General features: G+C 45.3%; 1 protein-coding gene across 2 annotated transcripts in view; it reads left to right on the forward strand.

Annotated features, from left to right (window-relative positions):
• The window catches only part of EPHB1 (EPH receptor B1), a 432,698-nt gene that overhangs the window by 326,112 nt on the left and 94,228 nt on the right, over nucleotides 1-12,358 (forward strand). For both annotated transcript variants that reach the window (XM_086674337.1, XM_086674338.1), the window contains exon 6: nucleotides 8,103-8,227. In XM_086674337.1, coding sequence (XP_086530463.1) covers nucleotides 8,103-8,227 — 125 coding nt within the window. The remainder of the gene's footprint in view (nucleotides 1-8,102; nucleotides 8,228-12,358) is intronic.

Below are 12,358 nucleotides of genomic sequence, written 5' to 3' on the forward strand. Positions count from 1 at the left end.
TCTGGGATGCTTATCATACCAACCTCTGGGGAATCCTGCCATTAACCTTCCCCTTATCCAAGCTATTCTTCTCCATCATTTCTATCCTGACTGGGTAGACATGTTTGTGTATCCCCTCAAAGATATTTATCAAATAAATACCCACACTGTCACTGGATTGTGCTTTTCACATTTACTTCCAGAACTATGCCCAGGCATTGATCTGCATATGTCAAGAGTAGTGGACCCAGAAGGAGACTATGAGGTGGTTGCTAAGACCCCTGGCCTGGCAGACTAGTTCTAAGTGGAGGGAGATATGGTCCGTACAGGGTATATCCTCAGGACATTTGAAAGATCCATAACATAAGATCCATAACATTAATACTCCTGTTTTATAGTTGATGAATTTCAGGCCCCAAGAAGTTAAGTAACCTTAGTCCAAGATTGCACTGTAAACAGATGGCAGAATGGGAACCCACATGTCTCTACAGCGCCTCCAGGCCCTATAGTTCTTCTCTATGTTTGCCAATTCCTTCTGCCCTAAGCTGGGGCCCAGGATCCTGACTATTCCTTACCCTGCCTTGTCTTCCTCATAGCCGGGGTCTGTGGTCTACAGATTGCAGGTGGTTAGTCCAAGGATGATTTGGCTGGGAAATGCTCTTGCAGGAAGAATAGAAGAGGTTAACATTACCATGTTATCCAGGTTACCATATATATCCAGGATATATCCAATATATCAATTAGATATGTACCCAAGAAAAATGCAAATGTAGGTCCACACAGAAACTTGTATGTGAATGTTCTTAGCAGCATTATTTGCAACAGCCAAAATGTGTAAACAACCCAAATGTCCATCAACTAAGGACATCTGTCCTAGAAAAAGCAATGCCTGGGAAGGTAGAAGAGGTTACTAAGCTCAGAGGTGCACCGTTCGGGCTGGGGCAGCTGCATCTCTCTGAGGGGTCACTGGAAGGACCTTCCCTCTGTTGCAAACCACATGGCAGGGCCAGGGAGTGTTCCCCCAACCTACCCAGCATGAGTTATCATGAGGAAGGCAGATGGGCTCCTCTTTCTATGGACCTCTTTGGCAAGTTCAGATATGAAAATCCCCCCCTAAGTGGAGAGGTCATTTATCTTCCAGGAGATTTATGAGGGCTGTCACCTGAGCCAAGGCAAAGGGGACTCAGCTGTGACCAGCACCCCAGCTCCTAAGGCGGGTCAGAGGTGGCCTCAGAACAAGACTGTCCCTGGCACAATTTCTACCTGCAGAAGCAACACTGCTTTATATGAAATCTGCCAAACTTTGAAATCCAAGTTCCATATTTTTATAAACCCTTCAGGCATTTTACTACAATAGATCAACTTAATTGTTAACAGTATGTGTGTGTTACTATTGTTTTTATTTAAAACCACTTTAAGTACTTTTGGTGTCTTAAAATATTTTAACACAATAAACTGTTATATCATTTACTATTTCCCCAAATGGATTAGGGTTAAAACTGTTGAAAAAGGGGCTCCTGGGTGGCTCAGTTGGTTGGGCATCCAGCTTCAGCTCAAGTCATGATCTCACAGTTGGTGGGTTCAAGCCCTGCATTGGGCTCTGTTGCTGACAGCTCAGAGTCTGGAGCTTGCTTCAAATTCTGTGTATCCCTCTCTCTCTGCCCCTCCCCCACTCACACTCTGTCTTTCTCTCTCTCTCTCTCTCTCTCAAAAATAAAATGTTAAAAAAAATTTAAAAACTGTTGAAAGAATTATTTTGACACAAAAATCAATTAAGACATTAGTAGGCAATTTTTAATAAACAAAGATAATGCATTAGAACTTAGTAATTGTCCTAGGAAAAAAAAGCATCAACTCATTCTCACATCTTGGGGTTTGAGATGCTTAATTGTTGGAGGGGGTGGGGATGCCCTTATCAAATAAGGATAACAAAATGAATAAGGGGAAAACTTGGAATATGACTGAGTCCATAACTACATTAAACGGTCAAAGAATGTTGTAAACATAAAAGGCATGATCCAGGTGAACCTGAGATATGACAACAAGGCTTCCATACATCAAGACTCAAGGTTCCGGATTTGGGGTTAACTCCTGGCATAGATTCATGCCACCCTCCCAGACCACAAGCTCTGTGATCTCCTTTGGAGTCTTTCTTACAAATGGAGGGCTGGGTGATAGCTGGCCAGGCCCAGCCGTGAGGCCATAGGTGGTGCCCTGTGACCAGTTTGGGTCCATTTCCACGTTTGTCTGGTGTCACCTGTATGTTCTTTCATAACTTGCAGCTGGGACCATCCTGTTCTGGCAATTTATCCACATCTCATTTGTCAATTCAGGCGAGAACATTCTGTACACTTTCTCTGCCGTATGTGATATACTATCTTGGATCTGCCTGCTTCAAAAGCAATTTGGGAGTATGATCTCCCCAAAGTCTTCCTTGGCGAAAAAGAGGCAGTGACTCACTGACTCAGCCTGCCTTTGCATTTTCTCCATCCCTGAGCCCCTTGACCAATGGAAGTTAAGTCTCTCTCTGCTTCTGATACATCTATTTGTTTTTAAATGTTTGTTTATTTTTGAGAGACAGAGCACAAGCAGGGCAGGGGCAGAGGGAGACACAGAATCCAAGGCAGGCCCCAGGCTCTGAGCTGTCAGCCCAGAGCCTGACATAGGACTAGAACCCATGCACCATGAGATCACGACCTGAACCGAAGTCAGACATTCAAATGACTGAGCCACCCAGGCGCCCCTGCTTCTGACACATTTAAAGGGCCTCTTATTGTTGGCATTAGCCTCTCTCATCAGACACTCCTCATTCTGGTTCTGGTTGTTTTTGAACCCAGCTGATTTTACTCAGTGTTTGACAGGACACTTTGCCTTGCCTCTCCATTCTTTTCTTTGTATCCCTAATTCTTGTCGGGTCCAGCCTCTTTATTTTGCTTAGAAGGAGTGCAGAGCAGTTTTGATTGTATTTGGGGCTTTTGAGGATTTCCTCTTTAGGACAAACACATCCGTCTTGAGCCTTTAGTACCTTTTTTCCAAATAGCCCCTAGGGTAACTCTTTATTCTTACTTTTTCTAAAGAAAGGTCCATATTTATTTCTTTGCTAAATTTTAATAATATGGTGAACTCTTTATTTTCATTTTCTTCTCTCCACAGAGTGTTTAATTTAGTCAAAAGGATTCTTGTGAGGGAGAGACCTTTTTAAGCATTCAGTGAAACTTCCTTCATCTGAGGACATAGGTTTATGGAGAAGAGACAACTGGCCAGGACTTACTGTTGAAACCAGCATATTTGGGGCTCAGAGGGGCTGCTTCTTTGAATTAATCTTCCCACCTCTCTTCAATCTGACTTAGTTTTGCTAGGTGGTGTTTGAGGGGATACCTGTGCTCATTTTCATTTTCTGTCTTGTTGGAAGTTTTTATAGCATGTAAAAACACCAGATTTAGAGGTGGCATTTGCAGTTGGGGAAGGAAAAAATAGTTTGTCACTGTAGGTGATCACCAGTGTCAGAGCACCAAACATAAGCTGTCTTGGATTTTCAGGGAGGAAGACTAATACTCTGTTCCTCTCTCCCATGTGCTAAATCCCATCTCAATTAAAACGTAAGGCACTTAGAATGACCTATGTGAGGATAAACAGCCTGTAAGGGGGCCTGTGAACATCTGTCATCACCATAAATCTGAGCAATGTTGGCAGTGGTGACCCTTACCCTCTGGCAGCTTCTCCCGGATCCATCCGTGTGCTGATTGGCGGCTGGGAGGTCCTTGCCATCTGTGACTCTGGATTGCTTCTGGATTACCCTGCCCTGTGATTGCCTCTTTACCACCTAATCCCAGCTACATGCCAAGGATCTTCAGGGCAGGGCTGTGACTTTTTTATTACTCATCCTTTTGTCCCCAGTGATTAGAGCAAGGGCCCAGCACAATGTTTGTCAAATATGTTGAGTCTTGAATGATGGTTTTCCAGGGATTAGAGGCAGAGAAAAGAACCAAGCCCATCAAAATCATCAGACTGTTAAAGTTAATCTTTCCAATTTTTAATCCATGTTGCATTAGCTCTTGAGACAGAGGAGGATCCTAAAAACCTATATGGCACTGACAGGGTTGGCAACATAGAAGTCATGTTTCCATGCGAGCCTGAAAGGGCAGCTGGAGCTGCACAGTGAGTGTGGTGGGGTGGGGGAAGGAGGCTTCCCTGGGGTGCCTGTGTTGGTGGGCCCACCAGGATCCATCCCTCCCCCCGCCCTCCTCCACCAACCCTGTGCTCTGCTCTGACTCCAGGAACTGCCCCACCTTCCTCCTCTCCAGGACTCTAGACAGTGCATGCAAGGTTGGGAATGAGGGCCATGAGCCATCCCCACTTAACCATCCAGCCTGTTGCTGACTCTGTGCTCAGTTCCTGGTTTCCTTTTACGTGACTTAGCAGCAGCGTTTCACACATTCTCTCCTCCTGGAGACACTCACTGTCACTTGACTTCTAGGTAATCACACTCCCCTGCTTCCTTCTAGCTCATTGGCCTTTCCTTCTCAAGTCTCTTGGCTGTTTCTCCTCCTCTCCTGAATCTTAGATGATATATTCTTTTCTCCTCATTCTCATGATGATCTCTGTCTGTTCTGCTGCTTTCGGTATCTCTCACAAACTGGTGGATCTAAACTGGTGTCTCCAGTCTGGACCTCTTATACATGCATTTGCCTACTCCGGCCGCTTCTGCTGATGTCTTGCCACATCTCAGTTGATGGCAGCCCCACTCTTCCAGTCACTTAGGCCAAAAACCTTGGAGTCATCTTGGCTGTTCTGTTTCTTCCACATCCCACATCCATTGAGATGTTCTAAATCTATTCAGAATCTGACCACCCCCATTCTCACCACCTCCACTGCTCCAAACCCGGTCCAAGTAACCACAGTCTTGCAGCTGGACTCTGACAATAGTGTTAAGATGGAGCTTTCAGCTTTTACGTGGCCCCTGAATTCTATTTGCAGCACAGGAGAGGGTGATGCTGTTAACATACGAGTCAGATTACGTCACTCCTCTGTTTGCCACCCTCCCATGGCTCTCCTTCTCACCCAGGGGAGAAGCCATCGTCTGTGGCCTTATCTCTTCTCTAGTCCCTCTGTCTCTTTGCTATTCCCCTGGAAGAGACTGCTCCCAGTTTAGAACCATTGCCTTGGCCTTTCCTTCTCAATTGCTCTTTTCCCAGGTGTTACGTGCCTCCCTCCCCTCCTCCACCCCCATGCGGCTGCATCTACTTCTCAAGCAAGGCCTTGCTGACCCTGTGATTTGGAACAGCAGCCTTCTCCCGGCGAGCCTCCTACACTTGGACATTCTGTGTCCCTTCCCCCCTGCTCCATTTGTTCCTGTTGCACTTAATATTTTAACATACCTTGTGATTGATCACATCTGGCCTTTGACCCCCTCTGCTAGAAAAGAAACTCCGTGAGGACAGGAGATTATATTTCACTCACTTTGGAATCTCTGGAACCTAGAGTGGTGACTGGCACATGGCAAATGCCTGGTGAACATTTGTTTAATTCGTTCATTAATGGACCTGAGCCGTGATGCTAAGTTAGGAGGAAGAGAAGGCACATTTGATGGTTGAATTGGGATCACAAATTATTTCGGCTTCCTAGATGAATAGGCCAAATGTTACACCATAAAGGTAAAAGCGTATGTGTAAACCCTTGTAGTCAAACCCACAAGCAAACTATAAACAAAAGTTGAGGCACACACCATGAGAAAACCTAAAGGTTCTGTTTGACAGTAATGTCAAATCAAATGACAGGAACAGGTTTTTGATCCAAAAAAAAAAAAAAAAGGCTAATGGTCACCTTCATTGATGTCTGGTACCCGGATCATGGGAGATAGTAGTTTCACCCTAATCTTTGATGAGTAAAGAGCAGTGGGAGAATTGGGTTTACCCCTGGGCCATATGCCTACAGAGAGATTTAGATAACATGAGCCCCATTTGGAAAAGAGCCACCTCAGGGGGCAGCATGTCATGGGAGAAATGTTCATAGTATCTGGCTGTTGTTTTCAGCAGGCAGAACTCAGGGGAGACCTAACTAGCTTCTTTAGTTACTTGACGAGCCATTCTGTGGAAGAGAGAACATTTTCTGTTACCTTAGTCAGTGGAACTGGGACTGGTGAGAAGACACCGAATTTCAGATAGGGATAGGAAGACATGCACATTGGTGAGAGACACCCAAGGATGAAGCCGCAGCCCCTAGAGGCAGTGAGCAGCCAGTCCCTGGGGACGCAGCAGGGCCCAACAGAGAGTACTCGATAGGGGGATTCAGAATTGCCTTAAATCAGGTCCTCCACAAGGCTGACGCCAAGATGGGATTGGAGGTGCCAGATATTGATGGGCAGGTGGGAGAGGAGGCCAGAGGGGGCTGGCGGAGCCATCAGATCACAGTGAAGGAGAGAGGGCAGGAAGGAGGATTAGGTGAGAAGACTCTCAGACCGTCACACTGTACAAAGAACCGTTGGTGAGTCCAGTAGGGAGTCTTTGAGTGAAAGCTGCCCAGCAGAAGAGTCAGGAATGGTTTTTTGTTTGTTTTGTTTTGTTTTGTTTTGTTTTGTTTTGTTTTGTTTTGAGGCATCCTTGCTGCTCTCAGTCATTGGCTGGAAGCAGCCTCTGATAAATGGGGCCCCGCATGGATGTGGTGGTGGTTTCAGGGTACAGCAGCCAGGGCCAAGAGTCAGCTGTGTTTCCAGGGGGTGGAAGCTCTGAGAGGCACGTTTGCAGGGTCACCCTGAGGTCTGTAGTGGGAACCGTGCAGGGTCCTGGGTGGACTCTCTGATTCTAAGTCCTCCTAACACCACATCTCACACTGTGCTCTCCGATGGCTCTCCAATGGCTCCCTTGAGTATGGACATCTTCACAAGTGCTCAGCAGCCCCTCCCCTGGCCTGGGGGCCAGCTCACTGAGAACTCACTGAGAGCCCAGTGAGTGGAGAGCAACCCTATCCCCCACTCCCAGACAGGCAGCCATGCTCTGGAGGGGAATCTGTTAACTTAAAGTGAGGATAGTAAATGTCAGTCCGCCACAGTCCCCCAGAGAAACCCTTGTAAAGTGGAGTTCGCATGAGGAAACGACCTTCATCACTAGAGAAGTGCCAGGACTAAACGGAACAGCCCCTGAGCAGAGCGCAGACTGAAGCCTCATCCATTACCCGCCTCTTCCCCTAGAAAGACAGCCCTCATTTATTATTTCCAGACTGTTTTCATTTTACTTACACCGCACAAAAAATGTTGAATTGGAAAATAAATAATATTATTTCCTAACAGAAATTTTGGAATCACTTCACAGATTTTGGAATTATTATCCTGTTTCAATGTTTGGTTTGTGTATCATTTCTTCATTTATATTAGTGAGCTCTTTATCGCAAATGTCCTTATCTGGAAGACTCTGACAGAAGTCTGAATGAACTCTGTTGGTAGTCTGTGCTCATGTCTTTTTGAGCACTGCCTCCTCTCTTCCTTTTGAAGTGCAGCAAAGTCTTACATGCAGTTTCAGAGCTCTTTCTGAAGAGTTTGCTCTTTCTAGAACATTCCTGTCTATGGCAGTAATTCTGCACTGACCAGTTCTAGTTTCTCATTATCATTCCTTGCCTCCACATTCTCTTCTTTATAGGAGCTCACCCCATTAATGCAAGACTGAGATTCCTTCAAAACCTTCTGCTCAAAAACATCCCATTGTGCCTCCTGTCCCACTGTTCTTCTTGTGCCACTGCCTGAAGCCTAGACTTGCTCTGGTTGTCATACCCTCCCTGGATGGCTCGGCTTCCTCAGCCAAGCTGAAAGCCACACTGCTTTCATGTGATTCAACCAACCATCTCTTTTTGGTCAAGCCTTTCTCCTCCCTGCCCAGGAAACACCGTGTCCATTCCAGCCTGCCCTTACACATGTCCTCCTATCCTAAATTGTCACCTTTTCTCTCCTTTCTCATCCATAATCTACTCACTATGCAAAACCACAGGAAGTTCTGCAGATCAGCTCAGCTGGTAAGAAAGAAAGGGTAGATTCAAACCCAGAGACACTTCTCTCTTCATTTATCTCTGAAAGATGATGCATATCATATACTCGAGGTTCTGTTCATCTGCCCTGTCTCTTCCTCTCTCCACAGCCCCTTCTACTGTTCCCATAATGCACCAGGTCAGTGCCACCATGAGGAGCATCACCTTGTCATGGCCACAGCCGGAGCAGCCCAATGGCATCATCCTGGACTATGAGATCCGGTACTATGAGAAGGTGAGCCAGCTCCGTCCTCAGTCTTTCAATACCAGGGCCAGCTACTGTCCGGGGGATGGTGGCCATCTGAGAACTGGAGGAAATCCTGAGGGAGGGAAAAATCTGCTGATGGAAGCCAGAGGCTCCTTGGGAGAGTTCATCGGGTCTTCGTTGGCAAAAGTCTCCAAAGTCCAGACTCTTCCTGTGTCAACTCAGGAGAGAATCTTCCAGCCTACACCCTGCTGTCTGAACAGTTCAGTGGGCCGGTATGGGCAGAACCAATCCCATTTTTCCCAGTCATATGTTCTATTAACATAGATGCTACAAAGTTCCAGGTGTCCCCTGAACTTCCCAAAGATTTTGTGGTTTTGTAGAGCCGTGTTCTCTAAAGTTTTTGATCATGTTCTTCCAATATATGTTTGTGTATTTATAGGTCATATGCATGTACTACTGCACTAGTATATTCATAGAGATTGAGGACATGTAAGTGGAAATTTTGAAGGATGAGACAGAAATTAAAAGAAATGTTTGTGCTGCCCACTGACTGCTCTTTAGCAGCTGCTCCTGAGGCCTGCAGCAGGGCACACACTGCCAAGTAGGGAAGTGGTGCCTTGTGGAGTTCGTCCCCTTGGTCTCTGTAGGGGAGGCAGTACCTCCTTCCCACCCTGTTAAACTGCAGCATTTGCAAAATCCCAGGAAAATACTGACCCAGCACATCATTTATAAAGACACTCCATTCATTAATTGGTTCAACAAGTATTGATTAAGTGCCTGCTATTTGGCAAGTACTATTCAGGGTATATGCATGATCCAAACAAAGATGCCTGCCCTCACAGGGCTCACTTTCCAACAGAAGGAGACAAAAAAGGAACATAATAAATAAGGAGATCATATAGTAGTTAGAAAATGAATGATGCCATGGAAAATAGAGCAGAGCATGGTAAATGGAATCAGGGGGTCAGGTTTAGGGGAGGAACAGGTTACAGAATTACATAGGAGGGTAAAGGGAGGCCTCTTGGAGTAGGTAGCTTCTAAGTAAAGACTTGAAAGAGGTGAGGTTGTTGTGAAGTGGGGGAGAGAGAGACAACCACCTGTGCAAAGGCCCTGAGCCAGGGTCATGACTGGTGATTCTAGGAACAGGAAGAAGACTGGCATGACTAGAGTGGTACGAGCAGTGGGAAAGTAGTAGACAGGTGAGAGAGGTAACCAGGGGAGGTGATCAGGCTGGACCTTAGAACTTTAGCTTAACCACTGAGTGAGATGAGGATTCATATAGCAGGGTTAGAAGCAGGAAGAGACAAAATCTGACTTACATTTTAAGAGGCCCATTCAGCTGTCCCATTAAAAACAGGCCTACTAGATTACAACCAACTGGAACAAGGATGATGGTGGCTTGATTTGGATGGAAGGAGATGGCTAGTGAAGCAGGGTAGATTCCAGATATATAAACTAAAGGCAGAGCAACAGGATTTCTAACAGTTTGGGCTTCAGATGTGGGAGGGTTTAGGCCTGGCCCGATAGAAGGAGGTAGCCACCATTGACTTAGAAGGGTGCTTGTTGGGGCTCCTGGGTGGCTCAGTCGGTTAAATGTCTGACTTCTCAGCTCAGGTCATGATCTCATGGTTTGTGAGTTTGAGCCCTGCATCGGGCTGACAGCTCAGAGCCTGGAGCCTGCTTCCAATTCTGTGTCTCCCTCTCTCTCGGTCCCTCTCCCCCTCATGCTCTGTCTCTTTCTCTCAAAAATAAATAAACGTTAAAAAAAAGAAAAAAAAGAAGAGTACTTGTTGTGAGAGAGCATATTTGTGATAAGGGAAGGGACAGAAGTTCAGCTCGATGTCTAAAACACTTCTGAGATAGCCAGTAGTTCAGGCAGCTAGATGTCCCTGCCTGGAGCTCAGGAGAGAGGCCAGGTTGGAGAAGTCCATCTGGAAGCTGTCAGTATGTAAATGTATGAAAGCCCTGAGCCCGGCAGAACTATCCAGTAGGTCAGTGGAGAGAGGATCAGAGATGGAGACTCACAGCCCTCCAGGACGGAGGCAGTATTGAACAGTGGTACGTGACTGCCTGGGGAAGGAGGGCTCTAGTCTCCAGTGCCCTCCATAACTAACCAGCTGTGCAGCCATGGCCAAATTATTTAACCACTCTGGGTCACAGTTTTCACATTTGTAAAATAGTAGCAGTTTGTGTCCCTGAAAGTGGAGGGCTAGATGGATCACCAATCTAGTCTGTGAGGATGTACACCCTTCCGCCCTTGCGGCCGAACTTGCAAGCAAGGTGAGGATTAGGTAACGTTCTATTCCATTTAGAGAATATTAGGTTTTGTAGACAGTTGATTCAGATAATTCTGTGAATTGGGGGTAATTTAAACCATCTGGATTCATAAGCAACCATTATGTCCAATCAGCTTTGAATTGGGAGCCCTTGTTTGCTAGATATTTTTTATCAGTTAATAAAGTAAATGTTGGGTTTCCACAATGTTTTGAACCAATCTGCCTGGACCAATTGTCCACACAGTCTCATTTCATCATCAAAATTGACCTAAGAGTTTGATAGAGTTATCATGTGTGGCCAGCATATGATGCAATGTCAGAATCACCAGAAAGATTCTAACAGTGCCCCTTCCCACACACACTTGAACTTGAGCCTTATAAGCTCACCTCAGAAAAATAATAGTAATTTCTCTCTAGTCTGCCCCTCTTGGGTGCCAAGAGCTTTATAAGCATTATCTACTTTTGTCCTCACTACCCAGTGTGGTAAATATTAGTATCATTGCTATGGGTAAAGAAGCCAGTGCACAAAGTAGTTCAAAACAAAATAAAACTTACCCAAAAGCACACAGCCAGGAAGTGAGCTTGTCACACAAGGCAGTGCTGGAGATCAGCTACGTACATACGAACCGCCTGCCTTCTGCCTCATCTGCCCTGCCAAAGGCACTCACGCCATCATAGGGGTGGGCTTCGTAACAGGCTCCTGCCTGTGTCCCTTGGCTCCTCATTTTCCAGCCCACACTCAACTTCTTCTGCTACTTTTCCCTTTACGTGAAAGCCTTGTCCTTTGAAATACTGTAATGAACTTCAACTTTTGATGCTATGAAGGAAGCTTATTCTCCCATTTCAGACCACGTCCCTACTTCTCCGTAATTTATACTAATTATTAACAGACACACATGCACAGCAGCCCAATGCCCGAGGCAGCTTCCACACCTCAGTGAAGCATATTATTGTCCTCACTCCAGAGGATAGAATGCTTTCCTTGGAAACACAGAAGATTCTTTGCCAAAGCATTGGTTACCATACGGTATGTTACTACGGAACTCTCCTTCACTTATAAAGTGCTTGACTGTAAGATCTGTTACATTGCCTGGACCATTTCTAATACAAATAAAGAAAAATACATTACCCTGTGAGGGTATTTTGAAATAACCACAGTGGTAATAAATCATCATACACTGAGTATCTATTATGTGCCAGATATTCACAAATACATTAGCTCTGATCTTGAAAAGAAATAAAAAGAAAGATACTTGAAAGCCAGGTATAACCAATTTATAGGTGATGGAACTAAGTCACAGAAAGGTTAAATGACTTACCCATGACCATAGAGAATCAAAACTATGGACATTTTTGTTATATTTCAATGGCGAAAATTTCCGAGCTCAGTAAGGAACTAGATAGCAATCATGCTGATGCCGAGGATCTCAAAATTAATGTGGCCTGTGAAATAAAAGATTGTATCTTAATTTTAAATCCAAATTCTTATAAGCAGAATGATCTGCCTACCTGCTCCACGAGGCTGGCGAATCCTGGTCTTTAGAGATGCAAACACAATAAAACTCAGCCCAGTAGATATCCTGGATTCACCCCCAAAGAAATAAATCCCCATTCCTCCGTTCTGTGCCACTTCTTCTAAGCCAGGAGTCAGCAGAGTTTTTCCCATAATGGACCAAATAGGAAATATTTTAAGTTTGTGGCCATATAGTCTCTGTCCCAACTACTCAACTTGCCTTTGTAGAAGAAAAACAGCCATAGGCAATATATCAGAAGGTGGGCATGGTTGAGTTCCAATAAAGCTTTATTTACAAAAACAGGTAGCTAGCCATGGGCCATAGTTTTCCAACCCCTGAAAACCCACCCTGGGTCTCCTACTTCACAT

The sequence above is a fragment of the Puma concolor genome, chromosome C2 (assembly GCF_028749965.1).
Source record: "Puma concolor isolate L17-30 chromosome C2, mPumCon1.1.hap2, whole genome shotgun sequence".
Classification (NCBI taxonomy): domain Eukaryota; kingdom Metazoa; phylum Chordata; class Mammalia; order Carnivora; family Felidae; genus Puma; species Puma concolor.